Source organism: Tyto alba, unplaced genomic scaffold, assembly GCF_018691265.1.
Source record: "Tyto alba isolate M040663 unplaced genomic scaffold, T.alba_DEE_v4.0 Super-Scaffold_6, whole genome shotgun sequence".
NCBI lineage: Eukaryota > Metazoa > Chordata > Aves > Strigiformes > Tytonidae > Tyto > Tyto alba.
In genome coordinates this window covers 41,971,173-41,993,017 of record NW_024881327.1, presented here as the reverse complement: position 1 = coordinate 41,993,017, position 21,845 = coordinate 41,971,173, and the positions used below count along the sequence as shown (strand labels likewise).

The following is a 21,845-nucleotide window of genomic DNA, read 5'->3' as shown; positions in this document are numbered from 1 at the left end:
ACGGTTCAGTAAAATATTAACTGCGTTCTCAGCAAAGTGATGAGAAAATATTAATTTTCACTTTCCTCTGAAAAGTAAATTCAGAAATCAGTAATTCTTCCCGGTCATGGTTTAAATAGAAAACAGAAATCAAACTACAGTGATGACAAGTCATCTTCTACTTAAAGTAGAAGCTGTTTTAAGAGCAAAACAGAATAAAACAAATTTCCTCTCCTTGAATGTATATGTGGACTTGGTAAACTATCCGTTCACCTCCTACAGTTTACTTTCTTATGTGGTAAAAGGGTCTAAATTATAATGGACAGATTTCTGACTCAGAGCTTTACACTAGCCAACTGCTAACTTCTATTGTATAAGGCAAAGTGCTGCTTAAAGCGTGACCATGATGGGTCGGCAATTTTCCAGTGTGAGATCTAGTGTTATAGCAGTGTAACTTATTTTTGACCTTTATTCACATAATTCACCTCAATAGTTTTAATATTCATATTTAATATAATTATTCAAAGTAAATATTTTAGAAATTATTACCTGAATACCTATACCGCATTTAGAATTCTTTATTAATTCGCAGTATGCCTATACAACCTCTCCTGCCTTTATTCAGTGTGCTATCCTCATAAAACCCTCTGCATTACTCAACCACTGAACAGAATCCACTTTCTGCCCTTGTGTTTGCACAGAGAAGCCCTTACTGGTTGAACACCTGGATCAGCCTCAGCGAAACAACCTCAAATGGCTAGCCCCACTGGAAGAAAACCCAGCAGCAATGAACATGTCATGGTCTCCTCCTACAGAATATGCAATTATAGAGAAGTACCTTCCTTATTCCACCCAAGAGCTCACAGTGGCTGCAGTGTGAGTTTTTCTAGCAACTTGTTGAAAGGGTTGTGTCCAAAAAATATCCCTTTGCTGTTGGGAAGATTGGTCCAGTGTATGGACAGCAGACAACCTGCCCCAGTACTGAAATGAACTGGTTGGGATAACTGGGGATTCGCAGGACAGATTGTATCCTGACACATTAAGGACTATTACATACTCCTGCCTCAAATACTCCAGGTTAGCAGTTGTCTTTGCATCAGTTTATGCACACAAAATCCTGAGGCCATTGTGTGGTTTGACCAAAGACCAGGACTTATGCAGGGGACCCCAGTGCCCCACGGGGCTGCTGGAAGTCCCCGTGTTGCCGTCTGCCACCGCTGCTGGAAGTCTCTTCTCCCTCAGATCTGCCTGCAGAGCTCTGTATCAGATCAGGCCCTTTCAGGCAGGTGAAAAAAAAAAAAAAATTCCAAACCAAAACTACCACTTGAACTCAGTGTGGGTTTTTTTTTGACTGAAATAGTCAAATAAATGACTGTATTAGCAGTTTTTCTGGAAGATCTCAAAGGACGGTAGCAGGTCAGAGAGCACAGAGAGGTGAAAAGCAGCTGGAGACAGTAACTTCTTTCCTGATCTCCTGAGGTTTTTCAGCTGCTTGTGTGCCTACTCATTAAAGCCAGAGCAGTGCCAAAACCTGAATACCCACTCGCAGCTCAGTGCTTAATCCGCTCAGCTGCGGTGCTCCTAGCACACGATGAAAACTCCATCAGTACAGCAAGTATATATTTCAGCACCACAAAGCCTCACATGTTCCACTCTCAGTCCTGGCTTATCAGAACAAAGAGAAGCCTCCCAGCTCGTGCTGGCATCATGATGTTTCCCTGGCATCAAAAGGGCAGGTAGTGGTATCACCAGTGAAACTCTGTAGACAGGCAGTCAAACCCTCGGAAGGAAAAGGGTGGGATTTTTAAAAACCTAAACACTTCTTTAACTAAAAAAGCAACAAGCTGCAAAGCACTATTTAATTTCAGATCACTGTTTAGTATGAGTGCAAGGAAGACCAAGTTTGAACATCTTTGAAAACCCAACTCCAAATTTGTCCCTGCTATATTGTAACTACATCAGGAACAAATTTAGCCCTACAGGATATTTTTATTTTACCTGTAAGGTTGATATCAGGACATCCACTATCTTTCCTCTGACTCCAGCAGTACTCTCACAGTATTAATTAATAAATATGGATGACTCATACATCTCAGGAGTTCAGTGGACCTCTGTAAATCCACACTCCTCTGGTAATCTCAGGCGTACAGACATTCTTCACTGTGACAGCAACCTATGAAAGGAGCTGTGAAAACCTGAGATAAGAAGCTGAAACTTTGCACATAACTTATGGCTGATTTTATTGGCTTTGGATTTTTGTCAGGTGTATTTATATGATAAAATGTATTTTATTGGTTTGATTTGAAATAAAGTCATGGTGCATTATTCGGATAACTTCAGCCTCTGCTGAAGAAAACCATGAAGCTTCCCTATCTAACTCCCTTAACACTCCTACCACCAGAAACAGAAAAAAAAAAAAAAAAAAAAGCAAACAAACCCTAAATCCCCCAAATTTATAACCTGTGAATGGAAGTTTTTGCAACACTCGCAAATAATATACAGATGTATGGAAATTGATCATTCAAAAAGGATATATTTCAGTGAGTAAAAAGCATGGGCTGTAGGACTCAAATACATCTAAATTATGTCAGAGTGAGCAATAAACAAAAGACATTGTCAGTAATGCTTTCTAGCTATTTTTTTAACATTTAATATTTTGTTTTGTAGTTGACCAATGTGTTGCAAGTGGAGAGGGCCACTACTGCAAGTGGCTACCCAGTCCAGAGCACATTCTCTGAGACATGAGCATATTTCTTGCAGCCTGCATGAGGGACCAATATAAGAAACATTTTTTATTTTTTTTTTCTCTTAAAGGTGGAACAGTGTTGAAAATGGAAAACCCTTACAAAGGTGCTTCCAACCAGGCAAATGCACGCTTTCTTTAAACACAAGAAGCCTAGTGAATAGGAAGAAAGGAATAAAGCTACAGCTGAATAACCCAGGCACAGGCTGCTGCCAGGGACCATGTCCTGCCCTGCACTGGTTTTCCTGGTCCACATCCCAGTACAGAATGGAGAGGGCTCTCCACAAGTGCTTGTGTTGGTTTGTTGGCTGCAGACATGCCTGCCAAAAGTCATCGAGGTCTCAAAGGACATTTTGCATTGCTTGCCAGTGTAGGATGACAGCCTAAAAACTTATGAGTTTTCAAAAACTATTCCTACAATAAGACCTTTCACAAGACCCTCAATCACAGGTGTTGCAGAAGGTTTAAGCAGTGTATTTGTAATGAAAAAAACACGCTTGGGTGACACACAAGTTTCCTAAACCAGCTTAAGGCACACATCGTATTTCACAACTGCAGCTGTCTGAACAGTATGAGACAGAAACTCTGAACACGCCCTAAACACTAAGAACCTGATTTCACTTCAGCATTTCAGGTCAATGGCTTCGAGAAGTAAAACTGCAGAAGCAGCTGGAAGTAGCTTGTCTCACCAGGCTGTTGGCCTTGTTCCTTTCAGATTCACTGTTGTCCATGTTTTTGTTGCCTGTATGTGGCAGGTATTTCACTTGTCTGAATTAATCAGCTGGGAAGGGAGAAGGTAGAAAAATTACCAGGGTTTCTAGAGCAAGATTCAGGTTCAGATACATTGCATTCTGTGTAACCATTTAGTAAGTAGGGAAATAGGCGGGGAAAAATTCGGGCTGAGAAAGACTTAGGGGCAAAGAGGCTAATGTGAAATGGGATTAAGCAAAGGCTGTAGAAGCTGACTCACACCATGCTAGCATTACAAGATAGGTATCTTAATCAGAACAGCTAGTGCAGTTTTACAACAAAATATCAATTCACTGTGTTTTTTCCTGGATACCAGTTTTATGCAGTTATGCTGCATGTGAGTAAATTCTAGCAATTTCTCAGCCTATTTCAATCAGATTTCAAATAGGAATTGAGGCTTTAGAGATAACATTTTTCTGTTTATTTTCTTGAATTGGCCATTGGAAGAAGTGAGAAATCCTATAAGTACCTCTACTAAAGGAAAGGCTGTAGAGTGCCCTCATATCTGATTACACATAACAGGATCCATATGGGAGTAAGCCTTTATAAATCTCCAAGAGGGGGGAAAGGTTTCATTGCATCTTATACCTTCATCACCATGAAAGCCAGCATAGCATAAGGTATGTTTTACATGAACCACTAAGATTCCTTGGTTCTGGTGTGCAGCAAGTACCTTGCTTGAAGGTGATTTTGTCTTGTTACACCAAGGTTAAAGTGTGGTTTAAATTCCTGGTAATGAAATCTTACTACCAACCATAGAGCCAACTTCCTAAATTTTTTTTTTCTATTTCTCTCATTGTCTAAATGGCTTAAGTGAAACCACATGGAAAGTCTTTGATATAGTGTTAAAGCCAGAAATCATACGGACTTAAATAACCACCAGGAGCAAACCCAAAACTTTCTTAATTTGACACTGCAACTGAAAAGTCTTTGTAGCATTTCACTAAATTTATGATTGTTCACAAAATTAATGGTGTAAACCAAAAGAGGAAAGGAGATGAAATCAATGCACTTAGAAGAAAAAGCAGCACCAATGAACGTCTGGCCATATCTGTGAGACTTAATATTTGAGGTTTACTGCAGCTTTGATACCCAAGCTGTGACACAGGGAATCCTCACCCATCACTTTTCACCTGAAGCAGAGGATTTTTACAGCTCAAAAAGCTTTCCTGCCTTCTTACAGCTCCAAATAAATGCAAGGATGACTCTTCCAACTCTTTCTGAGTAGCAAAGACTGCACTTGTGGCTTTTGCAGTATTTTTGCATTTCCAAGAGATGAGGAAGGCACACTGGGGAGAAAGTAAGATGGTGGATGGTGTTGTAGTCTCTTCATAAAGGGAAAGAGAGCATTTTTCTAGTACTGATTCTTCTTGTTGTGAGACTGTTGGATATGGGGGAGATCTGATGTGTGAGGAGGAAGGGCAGAATGGCTCCATGAGCTGAGAAGAACCAAGGCAACAGTTTATTAGTGTGCAAAGGTAAAATCCTGTCCTCTTATCCTATCTTGCCCCTGTTCCAGGTCTATAGTTTACCTCCTTCCTAAGGTCAGCTTCGGCTTTCACAGGAACACTCCAGGAGCTTGTTTAGTTGCCTGAGAAGGCAAAGAGGCTCAGATGTCTATGGCACTTCAGACGGGTCAGAGAAATGATTGGCCGTGATGCTAAACTGAGGAGCGATTACAAAAAAATAAGGCTATAAAAGGACATAATCTATCCTGGAGTTTAGTATTTTCCTACCAAATACAAGGACTCTGGAATTTACTAGCAAATGGAGAGTACTGTGGAAAAGGACATAAACAGAGTTGAAGCAGGGTGAACAGGACTTTAGCATCTCTACATTAAATAGATGAAGAATAAACAGATGTTTTCTAAGATGAATCTCAACATTTCCTTTCTTGTACCATTTCTTGGCAAATGTCAGCTACACAAAGAACAAGTTACTCCTCCTTGTGGGGGTGGAAGGTAGGAATTCCAAAAAGATGGGGACATTTTTCATATTTTTAACCTACCAAATCACAGTATTTGACACTCGTTACAGATTTCTGTGCTTCCTGTTGTTAAAAGCTAGGTTTTTTTCTTGTGAGAAAAGCACAGAAAAGAGAAAAACAGAGACCACTAATGAACTAAGGTGGTGGTGGTCCACTGATGTGTGCAGATGGTTTGAAAGGTGCTCCAAAGGGCACTAAGTTTCCTGTTAACTCTCAGCAAAATATCTGAAGAATACACACACACATTTTTGTACAGCTGTTTTAACTAGTCTGCTTCTGATCATTAGCTGACAATCTCTTCATTACACACATTCAGACTATGACAGACAGATGATAAAATGCTAACTGACCCCTAAGCAAGTACTCAGCTTTCTTCAGCTTTCATAATAATTATGCTTTCTAATGTAAAACTGTGCAACTGCTTCAAGATTAAAAATGTAAGGCCATCAAAACTGTCTTTGATTGACTACCAAATTAAATCTCAGAAAAGACTCTATTGTTATGTCTGCTGTCATCATCACAATTAAATACGGAAAACTGCAAAATGGCTACTCTTTGAGGGTATTTTTGAATAATCTATGTAATAAGAAATTACACATCTAATGACAGTGGCTACTAGAACATTCTAGTCAGCTATTTAAGCAGAATGTGTGAGCTCTGAGAAATAAGCTTTTCATAGAAATGCAAAATTACCACATAAAAATTGTTGAAATCTTTTAACATTTCAGTCATCATGTATGTAAGGGCACTTCTGTGAATGCAGTTAGTTTCACATGTCGGTTGTACAGCTTTATTTCTGCATGTGTCAGGGGAAAGTAAAATTTATTGTAGACAAAAAAAATGCTTTTTTTCTGAGTTTTTGTTGTTATAGGTTTTATTATTGTATTTTTTTGTAAATAAACCTACCACATATTGGCAGAAGTGCTCAGGCAAGATCTTTTTAAACTAAAGCTGTTGGTGTGAGGTTACAGCATCCCTTCCCCTCTCTTTTCACTACAATGAATAGGGAACCTGTGGTGCAACATCAGACACTCAGGTACCGGCTTATGCAGACTTGATCTCCTAATGCTCTATATCCCATGCCTGTGCAGTGTTGGCCATCTCATCTAAGTAGCGACACTGAACTAGACACTCAACTAAAGCTAACAAATACAAAATGCTGAAGAAATTTTAATCTAAAACCTCACTCCTCTGCATAAATAAGATGCTTGAGTCAGGACTACATAAAATGTTTCTTGGTATGTTTTCAGTACATTTATAAGAGTAAGCTAACAAGCATCAGGTTGGTGCACTGGTCCTGAGCCCAAGTGGCACAGTCTGCTCACACACATGCTATTGTAACCTATTAACAGCCCAAACAGGACAGCTTTGCACAAGCTGCTCAGGGGCAATGGGCTCCAGCCCCTGCTAACTGTTGATTCATGACAAAATCACATTTTATCTGAAAATACAACTCTGCTCCAGTGCCTGGGACTGCTCTGACACAGGCATACAGCTGGTATGGAGGCATCTTGCAGATGCCTGACTGCTTCATGTGCAGGTTGGTACAGTGTTCTTTGTGCTGTGAAAAACATAAGTGTCAATTCCTATTTCTTGGGCTCATGCTTTTACTCCACCCATGCTTTTATGCCATCCAGAGGGACTTTGGCAGGCTTGATAGGTGGGTCTGTGCAAACCTTATGAAGTTCCACAAGGCCAAGTATAAAGGTCCTGCACATGGGCTGAGGCAATCCCAAGCACAAATACAGGTTGGGTGTTGAGTGGATTGAGAGCAGGCCTGCAGAGAAGGACTTGGGGGTATTAGTGGATGGAAGATTGACTGTGAGCCAGCAGTGTGCACTCACAGCCTAGAAAGACAACTGTATCCTGGGTTTCACTAAGAGAAGTGTGATTCTCCCCCTCTACTCTGATCTTGTAAGATCTCACCCGGAGTGCTGCGTGCAGCTCTAGGGGTTCTCAACATAAGAAGGACTTGGACCTGCTCGAGTGAGTCCAGATGAGACCACGTGATGTGATGACAGTCTGAGAGAGTTGGGGTTGTTCAGCCTGGGGAAGAGAAGGCTTCAGGAAGGCCTTATAGTGGCCTTCCAGTATTTAAAGGGGGCCTACAGTAAGGCTGGAGAGGGACTTTTTACAAGGGCGTGTAGTGATAGGACACGGGGTAATGGATTTAAACAAAAGAAGATAGATTTAGATTAGATATAAGGAGCAAGTTCTTGACTGTGAGGGTGGTGAGGCACTGGCACAGGTTGCCCAGAGAAGCTGTGGCTGCCCCTTCCCTAGAAGGGTTCAAGGCCAGGTTGGACGGGGCTGGGAGCACCCTGGTCTAGTGGAAGGTGTCCCTGCCCGTGGCAGGGGGGTTGGAAAAAGATGATCTTTAACGTCCCTTCCAACCCAAACCATTTTATGATTCTGTAATTCTAATATGCAGAAGTGTGGTGACTCAGTGGCCTTTGGATCCCTGAATGACATTTTCATAATATGATCGTTTACTGATATTTTACCACTGCATGGGTGTTAGATGTAGTCTGAGCATGTCTGCGAGAGAAAGTCTCTTGGAAACACACATATCTGTTAGTATGGTTTCCAGAACCCAAATATATTTAGTCTTAAACTAGTCAGCTCCTCAGGCAATGACAATTCCGTCTACAGACAAAATTAAAACAGCAGATGTGTAGGAAGCCACAAATAGGACAAATTACACTTATTCCTAGTCATTGAAGCTAGACTAACTGGTGAGACAAATGACCTTCAGGATATGCCTACTGTCCTTCAGCTCCAGGGGAAGTTTGAATTATTAACTTAGCCAAGATGCTTAATTTTTAGACACATGAGGACAGGTGAACTGAGTTTTACTCTCCCAGCCTTCAATCTATCTATGCATTTAAAATACATAAATAAAACATATAAAATGCCCCTAAAAGCCATAGGGCAAACACTTAAGTGGTAAGTTACATACAGCTTTAATTTTAAACCGACACATTTTTGAGGAACTCATCATAGCAAAGCAATTAAGGATGTGCCTATATACTTTTAAGCTCACATTCCATGTTCTCTGCTAGATCATTGCCACAGTGGTGCAAATATAATCATATATTATTGTCTCCAGGTGTGGGGGTTTTCAGGAAGTAACACAGTTGAAATTCTCCTGAATTTGCTTCACAAAACCAAATGGAACCTGACTAGAACCAAGCTCCTGCCCAGTCCCTCCATCTCCAATGTTTTTCACTGCTAACACATATATACTGTCAAAAAAAAAGAGAAGTTGATCATATTTACTATATGCATTTGCAACTTAAAGTACTTTTAATATACCATTAGTCAATCTTAATATGTGACTTTTCTTACATTTTTAAAATGGTCTTGAAAACTTACCCATATAGGGTTTTGTGCCAGCCATAGAAGAAGCTTTTTCTGAGCCTTTCACTATGGTTGCTATGTTAAAGTCAGTGATGTGAACATGTCCTGCAATTACACAAAGTAAAAACAGAAGTTAAAATAGCACATCATAAAAATATTCCTCCCTCTGTTTAACATTTAAGTGATAATGGAAAGAAATTAAATTGGAAAGATTCATAACAATTCATGGAAACTTGCTATTAAATGTTACTCATAATTAGAAAAATCATATTGGCAGAAAAGTGATAGAATACTTTTCTTGTACATTTGCATCTACTACCTGTTCACAGTGCTGAACCTTTATTACTGATCACCTCTGAACCTTCCCCTGCTGTGGACGTTAAGAACAGTAACTGTTTTTTCAGAGCAGTAACAGGCACAAGCAGCACGTGAAGCTATGTGTGAAATCTACCTCTCCTTATCTCCACCTAGAGCACCCCTCACAATCTCAGGTATTTGTGACATCTGTCTGCTATCACATCCACTGGAGGTTACTATCAGCCTGGCTTTTTCTGAGTCTCCTCAGGGCAAAAAGGAAGCTGAGAAGAAAAAGGGTATTTTTATCATAGAATAACTATAAAATTAGATCCATGGTAGCAGAAGAACGTGTATGTAGCAGCAGCAGGTCCCAGATGATCACTCATTTGACAGCAGTATGCAAGATGAAAGATAAGTGACAGAAGTCAGCCTGAGGACTTGCTGCCTGACTAGCCAGACAGCTGATTTAAACTGAACTAATCAGGCTGGATGGCCCAAACCTGCTGTCATTACTATTTTCCTGGGGTAGTTTACAACAAGCATAGGTTAAATTTCTCCACCACAGTGAAGCAATAGTTGTTAATCCTGGCTTGCCATAGTCAGGTAAACAGAATATAAATCCAGCCTGAAAGTCTTCAGACTTTCAATTTTATAAGTCTTCTGTTAGGTTTTGAATTTCCTCTTAAGGACTAGTTTTATACTGTGGAATAATGCAGATATTATGCTCTCTGTGATTACATCTGGCAGTGCCATTGTGGAGGACAGAGTACACGGAAAGGTATTCTCTTCCCCGGTTTAGCTCTGCACTCAGATCAGGATTAATATATCATGTGTTGAACTAAAGTCTTGAGTGACAGGTTCCTGTGATTTTTTTTTTTTTTTTTTTTCAAGATCTCAACCTCATTCAGTCCATAGAATGGAGCAGGCTTTGGGCATGATGCAGTTATTAAGTGAGGGAGGTTGTTCCTGTGTTTGCTGACAAAGATGAAAAGAGCGTAACAAATGACTGATGTTGAACAATACTGTGGTGCCTGATGGAGGAACAGCAGTCTCAACAAAAGATTATGCTGCTCTGACAGTCTAAGCTAGATCCTGCTCAAAGTCTGCAGGAGATGTATCTGCCAACCTCCAACAAGTCTGCAGCTACAAGTGTGAGCTGAAATTTTCAGAGGCCCCTAATTTGGTCACATCGGAGCTGTTTTTGAAGGGAAGAAGGAAGAAGGCACATCCACTGCTAAACTGAAAGCTATTTCTGCAAATGGGTGACACAGTAAAAGTTTTTGATTAAATTGTTTGCATGTTTTCTGCGCTTTTCTCAAAAAAACTGCTTACATTTTATCAACACTTTCTTTCTGAGGCACCCAGCCCAGGAAGACGTCTGCACATAGCAGATGAAAAACTGTGAGCAGACGAAAGCCATCACTTTATAAGGGGCAGGAGGTGTTAGGCTGCCATAACAAGAATAAGTGTTCACAGCCCAGCCTGCCGTCAGATTTCAAAGTGGTATTCCTTCTTCCTGATGGCTGGAGCATAACATGTTTGCAGTTTATTTCTGCAGTAATAAAACACCATGGCAGAAGGCTTCTTGAAAATGATAATTGAACCACATACAGCCACCTCATGGCAGTAGTTTTAAGCAATTCCATGTACACTGAGGAATGAAAAGATGCAAGGATCTCGGCAGACTAATACTTTATCTTTTTTTGACAGATAAATATTAAGTTCTGTCATTTAAATGACAGCATTGTAAGTGATGCTCCCTATTAGAGTGCCAGCACGATAGACTGCTGCAGAACACCTATCACATAATATCCATTCAGACTGATTCAAATAGTTGATTTGTAATGAAAATTGCCTCTCCTGCAGTGTATTGTTTTCTCTCCCTTTTATTAGATTTCTTTTCATTTAACAAAATCAAAATAGCACATGTGAAATGTTGTATACACTGGTTGATGGTTTATCTTAAAAATGCTTTACTGCAAGGTAAGGGATGGATTGGGAAGACAGGTTCTGTATAGCTCCTCTTCATCCTGCTGCCGATAGAGCAGCAATGGGCAGCTCCTGTACATACAGCAGGGAACAGCAGAGCCGTGTCTGTACTGCTGGAAAAACTCTACCTTTGCTCTTCCCCATCAGAGGGTCACCCCACTGCTCAGAGGGCTGCTAACTGGCTATGGAGGGAAAGCAAGGTGTCCCATGGGCTGGCGGACGGCTGTGCTGCTGCAGGAGTTGCACCCAGCAGCTGGTGGGAGCTGGGGGCATGGAGAGAGGCTGTGTCTGGAACCAAGTCACAGTGGGGATGGTGGGGAGTAAACCCTCTGTGCCTGTTGGCAGTGGAGGAGGGCTGGAGGGATGTTGAGGTTGAGCTCTGCCTGCCTGCACGCACCCCTGAATGGTTTCAACTCTTTTAAGCCTAGTGATTTATTTGTTTGTGGGGGTTTTTTTGTTTGTTTTAAAAAAGTTTTTAATTCCTAGTGTGAATATTTCAAGAGACAGTTAGACCCCTATTCTCTATAGGAGTCTTCCTAATCAGCCTCTCTGACATCTTTTTACTGCAACTGTTGCATATAGGAAAAGGAAAGTTTGCTATTGCTGCAGTAAATATGCTGGGATACCAGCTACTTCATACTGTTTCCAAAATTTCAGTTCATGGGAACTTTTTATCATCTGAGCTTCACAGTTTGTACTTGATCTCTCTTTCTGGATATTATTGTGAATAAATAAATGTCAAAATCTAGTTTTTACCCTGGTACAATATTGAACTAAGCAGTACGTCAGTGACACTTTGGTTTAGCTTTTAAGAGCTGTGAAGCAAAGCAGTAAATAACAGATTCATCAGTACCTAACTAAATTCAGGTATCACAGGAAAAGAGCTCTTGCTTAATCCCAATGGCTATATGAATCCATATGATAATAAGATGATGGTGGAGAGAAGGGAAGAAAAGACAAATGACCACATTCCTCTGACTCTGCAAAGTGACTTTTTCAGATCATCACAGACTGCACAGATTTCACATAGGCCAACACGTACATTGCAAGCAGAAAGTAGCTCAGTGGAAATTGTTTCCAAAACTGCATTCCTACAGTCAACTTCCAGTTAAGGCTTTAACAGGGAAAATTTGCAAGTTAATACCTATAGCACAGTGTATGACTTTAAGAAGCTTTATGCATGCACTTCAGAAATGCTCTGTGGCTTTTATGCCTCACTTTTCCACATGGCCTGAAAACCCAGTATCCGAGGTAACCAGCAAATAATCTTTATTTGGACTATTATTTAATTTTTACACAATTCATAATGACTATTAAAACACGTCCTGAAAGGTGGCTGAGGCTGGCTGGCTAACATTTAGCAGAGGAAAATGTACATGAATTCAAACCTCATTGTCTGGAACCAAAGGGGTGAATGAGAGGGCAGAGAGAAGAAATGCCAAACTGGAGTTAATGCCACAAATTCAGCATGCATCAGAGCTGAAATCTCAACACAGTAACATTTTGGAGCAAATTCATATATGGTTTGCCCTCAGAAGGTCAAACCCTATGAACAATTTTAAAAGCCTCTCTCTGGGTTCATCTGTACTCTGTACAAGAGCATATACTCATATCCACGTGAACCTGGCATGACTTGGTAGTCTGCCACTTATCATCAGGGAGATTGTTAGAAACCTTATTCTACGCTATAGATGGGTTCAGCGAGGCTGTGAATTTCAGAACGATAGGCTGTTTAATGACCATATAGGGATATAAAAGTTTCAAATTTATTTTCAAATTGTAGATAGCTTCAGGTGGATGAATTATGCTGAGAACATTCATCTTGTTAATCAGCATTGGAGTGTTAAATGAGATACAGTCCCTGAAAATGGCCTGTGGGTATGATAATGACCAGCACTAGTTCAGACACACCAGGTATATCTGTAGTGGAGAGTTTCTGTCTCCCAGAAATCACTATACAGTAATAATGTTGCCAGTTCTGTTCAGAAATTAATATCAGGGATCAAAATACTGAATTTATGGGTGGGGTTTTTGAAATAATTTCTGGTTTTAAGACCAAGATTTCTCATTAGATGCATCTTTCAATTTTGATGTTAGTTTTCAAATGAGAGCTAAGATTCTCATGTAATCAAGGAAACAGAGTTTTAAGGAAAACTTTGATGAACATAAACCAATATAATCATATATAATAAGGTACATACAAATGACAGCTTAAATCTGCCTTTCTCATAAGAGAAATTATTACTGAGTAAAATTATCACTAACAGATGCAAAAAGCCAGTCTAAAAAACCCACAAACTTGATAAAATATAATTATCCCTGTTAAGTCTAAGAGTGAAATATTAGGTCTGTGATTTCAATATGTTGAACCACCATGAAACAGTTTCAAGGCTAGAAGTAGGAGGCATTCAGTGCAATTAGCAGGTAGCAACTTCAGAATGAACAGATAGAGTCTTCACATAATCTCTGTTTAAGTTAAGGACCACTTTGCACAAGATGTTAAGGATGTTAAAAGTTCCCTCCACTAAAGGAAGCAACAGAAAAGACCATGGAAAAGACCACTGAAAGTTATTAAATGTGTGAAAACCATATCTAGCTCAGGAAATGTCCCAGTCACAAAAGGTTGTATGTTGGGTGAGTATGTGGGGCAAGTACCACAAAAACTTGTCTCATTTTATATCCTGCTCTGTCATTGACTTTTTGGAGACTCTTGGAGATAGGAAACTCTTCTGCTCTGAAACTGAAAGCCTGCATATTTGTAACAATATCTATGGCAAGAGAGAGGGACAAAAGGACTGGAGAAGTGCCTTATAAGAAACTAAAATGGCTGAGTCTCTTCAGCTGACAGGAGAGTGCTGAAGGAGTTTTTGAATATCATGAGGATTGTGATTGTAAGCTATTATTCACCAAATACTGCAATTCTAGATGTAGAAGATGTTTTTTTTGAAAGAAGAATGTTTCACAACACATAAAAGAAAACACTTTTCTTTCACGAAGGATGGTGAATTCCTACAACTTGGAGGTTGTAGAGGCCAATAACAGCAGCAGCTTCGAAGAGGCAGTAGACCAACTCATTAATAAAGATTCATCCAGATTCTAAAGAGAATATACAGACATACTCTAATATCCTATTACAAAAACTGTGGGTGATAGAAAACACTAAAGCATGAGGTGACCAAGTGGCAAAGAGCACACTCCATGAATAGCATCTCCCCTTGACATTGATTGTGACAAAATACCATTCAAGGTCTTGGGTCTGACCCACCAGGGAGTTATTCCATGGTAAATGAAGGAGGGACTTTGCTGGGTCTTATGAAACTATGTCCTGAAAAACTTGCCTGAGAGGAAATCAAACTGTTGCAAATTTCCTGCAGAGTGTAACAATGGTGTGGTCACTCTGCACAATGCAAAACTTGGATGCCAAAGTAGACCCTCATGATTTCTGCAGAATGACCAGAAATGTTAATATCAATGATGCTACCAAATAGCTATAGAAATAATATTATGATCTCTGAAAAAAAGGCAATGAACTAATCTCTATGCCACTACTTGGGTTTGGGGTTTTGTGGGTTTTTTTCATTTTTGGCATTCTACATCTCCTCAGGCTTCATAGCTAATAGATCATTGAAAGATTTAGACATCTTTAATGTCTTTGGTATTTCAGAAAATATACAATGTGGACAAGACTTTCCAGCTTTCAGTTCTAAAAGCTGTCATTTCAGTTATATTGTTCTAAACCATTAAAATGAAAGGAATAGGAGAGGAAACAGAATACTGTTATCGAGATAATTCTATAATGTTTTTTTCCTGTACAATACAATAATAATAGCTCTCCTGACCCATCAGGTAGTCCCTTCAGCTATCACTGGAATGATTCTGTTTCAAATGCATGTTAGCAGAACAGAGCACTACTACTAAATTCAGAGATTAGTGTTAGCCATAAGAGGAAGATCTTTCTGGGAAAGCTGAGAAAGAAATGTAACAGAAGAGCTTCATGGACAGCATTCATCTCCTTAGAGACATCTGATTCCAGTTCAGATAGTGAACCTTGAAACCATCCCTATTTTCTCTCCTCCAAGTTATATGGGATGGAGAATGTCTTCATCAGACCAGGCAATTATTTTCTGGTAGGGCATGAACACTATTTTAAGTAGCTGATTGCCCCATTCTCATGTAGCATTATGTTTCTCATGATCATCAAACATTTATTTCCATTGATGCATCCAAATTTGTGCTCAGCAGTGTTGAGATGTGGCTTTGCTGAAAAGTATGGGAATATTCAGACTTCGTCTCCCAGAATGATTTTGTATATTTTGTATATATTTTCCTGGATTTTTCTTTGTAAATTAGATTGTTCATTTTTATGGGTTAATAAAAATCTCCTGTTTTCACTACTTTTGTATTCCTGAGTTATGTTCCCTAAGCCATACAGATAAACTGTAGTGAAATGAGTTTTAATGAGCAGAACTATCTATAATCTAGGTATATGTTATGAAAGTCAGTCAATCTAACTGCTTGAAGATGCAAGGCAATGTTAATGGCATAACACTTCAGCCAAAATAGGTTTCTTCAGAGAGGTCAAAGAAATCTAACTCACTGAGATAAACTTTCAGTCCTAAATGTTGTGCATATGTGTTCCATAATACTTTGTGTAAGCACAGGGTTTTTTATGCACTGTAAGAAAGACCTGGGGGTAAAGTCAAGCATATAGGAAACTGTTGTGCCATCTTAGAGGCCAGAGGCTAAAATAAAGTTCCTTCCTGTGCACCTAGTTAGACTTGTATTAGGAGAATTCGTTATGCTTCCTTTACAGTTTAGTGTATTTATTGTGCATATATTCAGCACATTTTTCCATTAAGTGAAATCTGATGATTCTGTAAAAATGATGTTACTAAGTTACAGCTTAATCAAAGCTTTTATGGACTCCAATGATGGCATTCATCTTGCAAAACATACATCTATAAGGAGGATATCTGTATCTTCACTCAAAACTTCTAGATATTGGTCACCAAAGAGAAATAGATACTGGTGTATAGTGAAGACATCCAAAATAGAACAGATGTTCTAAAACACATCTATGTCTTTCAGTTATCTGTAAAGGAAGCCTGTGGTGATGAGCATGGTACAGACACTTGCCCTACTGATGTCACCTCATTTAGTGAGTTGAAGTGTGTGGACCCTTCTCTGGGTTGAGAGAATTACATCTTCCAGACACATAACAGGTCTGTGAACCAAGGATCCATGAGTTGATTAATTCTGCTGACCAAGGTCTATCTGCAAGTCTGGAGAAGCATGGCTGTTTCACAGCTTGTCTGCAGGTGCGTGATGAGGGAGCAATATTCTGCTGCTTTGCAGAAAAGGGGCTATCCATCCACAAATTTCCAAGCTGGCTACAGATAATTTTGTTGCTGAAGTGCTTATAATCACAAAAAACTTCATTTTGCAGTATAACGCTCACTCTAGTGTAGCTTATTCTTTGCAACACTTGAGCCCCCATAGGAAAGCTCTCACAAGAGGCTGATTTTGTGCAGTAATTGACCTTGATGAGGGGCAAGGAGAGATAAGGGCAACTGTACTTCGAAGACTGTCAATCAGATTTAACACACTTGTAGTTATTTCCTGTTGCCTTTGACATCTTTAATTCACCCAGGACTTAAAGACAAGAAATTTCTATTTCATGCTTATTTGCTGATATTAGTGTCTAGGGAACATTAACACTTATGGATCTGAAACATTAAAATCCTGAAGTTCTAGATGGTGTAAAACTTCAACATTACTTAGCTTTGTTGGCTTCTGTATTCCTAGAGTGAAATCCTAGCTGTTCTCATGTTACCTCTCTAATCAACTTTAACTTGTATATCCAGCAGTTCTGCAATGGATTTTGAAAGGTAATGGTAATGTTGGCATCATTTCAGGTTTATCTTTTCTCAAAGATTAACTGCTTTTAGTCAATTTTTGTGGTGAACAAAGCACAGCAAGACAAAGTAGCTAACACACATCTCCTTTTTCCATTTAGTCTTCCTCCTGTACATATTTCTGTTGTAACTGATCCAAGGTTAATGCCTTCTTTACCTCTATTTTCCCATGTTCTACCTATGAACAGTTGCAAAAAGATGCATGAGGTTTTAGCAAAATACTTCATAGATAGCATATATGTGTAAAATTTAACTTTAAAGAAATTAGCTGCCTTCTTTTTTTTTTAACACCACACCTTTTTTGTTTGAGATGATGAAATTAGTACTGAAAGTTCAAAGCTGATTATGTTGTCTAGTCTTTTTTATGTTATTTAAGTCAGAACTACATGTAGAGCCATAAAAATTTTGCAGACTTAGACACAAATTTCCAAAATCCGCATCTAAACTTAGGAAACTAATTTCAGATACCTACATGAGAAATAATTTGCTATATGAAATTTCTTAGCCCTTCAGAAGTTCTGAAAGAGGAAGTAAGTGCTTGGTACTGTTCTACTGATAGGTCCCTAAAAAAGGATTATGGTGATAACAGTAATCCTGTTAATAAAATATTAACTTCTTTTCATCACGTGTCCCTGCTGATCTCAATTTATATTAAATTCCTTCTTCTTCAGGTCTTGCAAGTGTCAGATCAGCATTTTTTTTTTTTTTTTTTTTTTTTTTTTTGCAATAAGAGGGGAAATTACAAAATCCACATGGTGGACAGAGACATTTTGCAGAGAAAGTCCAGGTTTAGGTAGGAACCCGGCATCTGAGGCTGATTTACATGGCATGTCATGAGCATGTCACTATGATCTCAAGAATTAGAGATATCTGAGAGAAAGCAGTCAATATTCACTTACCATGCTCGTCCAGTAATATGTTATCAGGTTTGATGTCCCTGTAAAATAAAGAAAGGAATGCTTTACATTTCATACCCAAAGAAAACCTGCAATTTTAAAGATTTTTCCCATCTGGTTATGAGGGCCAAGTAACTTAATTCATTACAAAAACAATGAAAGTCATATCATACATAAAGGCAAGTGATTTTTATCTACATCTTTTTGCTGCCCTAGAAAACATGAATACTAAAGAGGGTCTCTAGACTTCCATTTCATGTGGTTTTGTTTTCATATGTTTAGCATTGACATGGATTTGGTTTTCAAGATCATGTACTTTATTCTTTATAGCAGTGGAAACAACAAGAAGGAAGATTTGTATCTAGGAGGTGCCTGATTGCCTCAGGGACTCTGCATTTGACAGACCCAAGAAATCATTTAATTGGAAACACTGGTGATCTACCCTTTCTGCCAGACTCTGCTAATCTGCCATGCTCACATGCATGATCACTCACATATTGTAGAGTCCTGCTAGCTATTTTATGCTAATTGGGTAAGTCTAGCAGCTCTCCTTTTAGACCCCAAGTCCTCACATGGCTGGCTGTAATGGCAGGTACTATGCTGGGGAAAGGAGCAAGGATAAGGGAGGATGGAGATTATGATGTGCTGAAGTATCAGCTCAACTCAGCTGTTCTTGGCACAAGAGAATAACACTGCCCTAGAGTGATTCACTTTCAGGATCATTTTCTGTTGATCTAAGCTCATGCTGCTGTCATGAGGGATGGAGACAGCTTTTTCTCACCGTTGTTGGGCATTCCCACCCTCTTTCTTGGTCCAGCGTCTTTGCTTGTGCTGTGGACCTGTTCTGGAGGAAATGCATCTCTTCCCTTTGCCAGCACGGATCGGTCCCTGGTTTGGCTCACCCTGCGGCTTGGTGAGTGTGATGAGGCAGTGTTGTGTGGAGCTGCCTTTTCACTGGCAGCCTGTGCTTTGTGCAATTTCAAAGCCGTGTTCTCAGTGTGGCATTGCCAGAGTGGGAGATGCGTCAGTTCACCTTGAGCAAAACATTTGTCCCTTAGGCTGAATTTTCCACTTGTCTCAAAAGACAAGGCACTGTAAACTGTCAAACTGCTGAATGAGTCTGCAAATGAACTTCAAATGCTTCCACCTGTGTAATTTCTTTTAGCCAAGAGATGGCTTGATTATTCCAATCTAAACGTTTCCTGGGAAATCTTGTCCTAACTGAAATACATACTAATATGTACTTAGATTTTGCTAACAAGTTTTTCCCAATGTATCCATAAATGGAATAAATAAAAAAATGATGCAAAAGGAAAATGTGTTACACCAGAACACTTTTGGGGTTTTTAACTTTAATTAGAGAATTACTTCTAAAGTGAACATCATATGACAATAAGATAGCAATAACAATTACGATATGTATATTGCTTGCATGATATGAGCTCAGTCATCACCCAAACTCCACACCTTTATTGGCAAGTGAAGGAAGCTTACGGTTTAGTATACTGAATTCCACACTTTCTAGCCCTTCCTGAGAATCATAGGAAATTGTGAAATACACTAAGACTATGTTTACAATTTGTGCAGCAGCAGCTGGGGAAACGTAGGATAAATAAGGAATTACTTAGAATCATTCCCTGCACACTTGGAAATAATATAGGATGTGTATGTGTGTAAAGAAAAAGATCTCACTATGAATTACCATCTGGAATGGAAATTTAAAATTATACCAATATTTCAGTGTGAAATACTCTATTTCCCCTGCACAATTTACAGGCTACTTATAATTGCCGGATTCAGCACCAGCTCTAGTTCGTGTGATATAAGGGGAAATCTCTCCTAAAGCCCATATCATGCACAAACCTACAAACTCTGACTACTCTTTCCTCTCCCCTGTAGTCACTTGTCATATTTACCATCTCAAAACAACCTCTCCTTTCCCTGATTTCACATGTGTAAAGTTGTGAGTTACAGAAAAACTGTAGGATTAAATATCTTTGCTTATATTATAAAACTTCTATATGGTAGAATTATTGTAGGAAATTCTATACATTTTTATATGTAATGTTATATCTAATGTCTCAATTGATGAGATGGTTTTTGGAAGAGATACTGTTCAGCTGGTATCAAATATGTTTGCTAGTAACAAAATGTTCTCTGTTTTTTGATAATTCTGATAAGATTTGGAATTGTGATTTCATGTTGAATAGTCTTTTTAGTTGATCTATGATTTGAAAATACAGCAATGACTTTTGATGGAAATAAGCACATCATAGTTTTGACTGTTGAATTAAATATTTTAAACTTTGTCTTCACAAAGTTTAACAAGCACAATCTGACTCTGCAATTCTCAAGTGGGTAAAAAGATTGAGGGTCACACCCAAGTACATTAGGGCATTTCTATGGCTTCCTACAATAAGTGATACATTAAACATCATTCCAAACTGAGAATAAAATTGATCCAAAGGAGAAATTCAGCCTTATGAGCTATTGCCATGTGTATAACAATGCAGCACCTAGGGATAGCTCATTACAAGACTGTGACTTTTCTATTTTTTTTTTAAGAAGATGAGTTTAAATAATTTGAATATCTGCTATGGTATTTCACCATTAAAATGACTATACATTTTTATTACCACCAGAAAAGATATTGACCAATTCACTTGACAACTGTATGTATCATCAAATATATTCTTCATGCAGTTGCATCTGTAATGTTCAGAAAGTTGAGTGGAAAGCTTAGATCTGTGCTTATCGTTCTGTGACTAATTCAGGCAGTGGCTGATACTTAATACAGATGCACACAGACATAAGGGATGTTCCCCCACAGTGGACTCTGACAACTTTGCTCGTTTTGCTCAGAGGCAGGACTGTAGCTGGGGCAGGTACAACAGCGTGTATTACCTTGCACAGAGCAGCCCAAACCCTCAGTCCCCTGAGGCAACATGGTAGACACATAACTGTGCCTCAGATCTCAATATAGGCTATTTTAAACTGCTTTTACAGCAGATGAAAGTCAGGGGCTAACTTAAGCCAAAAGGTGAACACATTTCTTAAGTAAGATGCTGCTGTTTTGGGATCAGATGCCTGGAGATGCTCATGATGCATAGATTCACACGGCAGGTGCGAAAGAAAAGCACACGGTCACTGTGAAGAGCATGCCTTCCAGCAGCACTCTGCTATGTGGTTGTCCTCAGTTTACAGCATGGCACTAAAAGCGCTACTCTCCAGAGGGAGCTTGTTGAAAGCTCCAAAGGCTGCAGAAGAGCAAGGCCACTGCTCTGTCCTTCCACTGACCATTGCCTGCTAGGTACAGGGCCGGGAGGGTTCAACACAGTCAAGGGGAAGATTTAACAGATCTAGGAGCATTACAATTAAAGTTGCTGGATATATTCTGAATGGAAGGCTTCCAGCATCTGTTATACAAAAGACAGATAGTTCCTTTAAATAAATACTGAAGTTAAATTAATTTAAATAGTAAAACCACTGTTTATGTAGGAAGGAGGATTTAGAAGATAAAAACTCTTTAGTTAAGCAGTTTGAATCCAAACATGTTAACTAAGTGAAACTCTGTTTTGACTACACATCAATTTTTCAGAAAATATTTTTCCATTATCCAGCATGTTCAAACAACAGGGTGTGAAAATCAGTGCCTTAACTTCAGGGTTTTTCTATTATACATTTCCTTAGCTAAGAGAATAAATTGAAACACTAATTTCATAATCCAAGTATCTTGAACCAGCTCATAAAAGAAATTGAAGGACTTTTGCAAGGAGCAAACTCACTCACAGTTGGGTTTCAGAAGAGCCCTGGACTGCCCTTCAACCATTCACCAAGCAATGACCAGCAGAGTTATGTCAGTGTCCTTGACAATGATTTCATAAACACAACTTTCTCAGTCTGTAGTGGTGCTACTCCAACTATTTTTA

At 39.1% G+C, this 21,845-nt stretch overlaps 1 protein-coding gene across 4 annotated transcripts in view; it reads right to left on the bottom strand.

The window, feature by feature from the left end:
- Positions 1-21,845, bottom strand: part of STK32B (serine/threonine kinase 32B) — a 174,937-nt gene that overhangs the window by 39,353 nt on the left and 113,739 nt on the right. For all 4 annotated transcript variants that reach the window (XM_042808428.1, XM_042808431.1, XM_042808432.1 and 1 more), the window contains 2 exons: positions 17,920-17,957; positions 8,835-8,924 (listed from right to left, as the gene is read on the bottom strand). In XM_042808428.1, the coding sequence (XP_042664362.1) occupies positions 8,835-8,924; positions 17,920-17,957 (128 nt within the window). The remainder of the gene's footprint in view (positions 1-8,834; positions 8,925-17,919; positions 17,958-21,845) is intronic.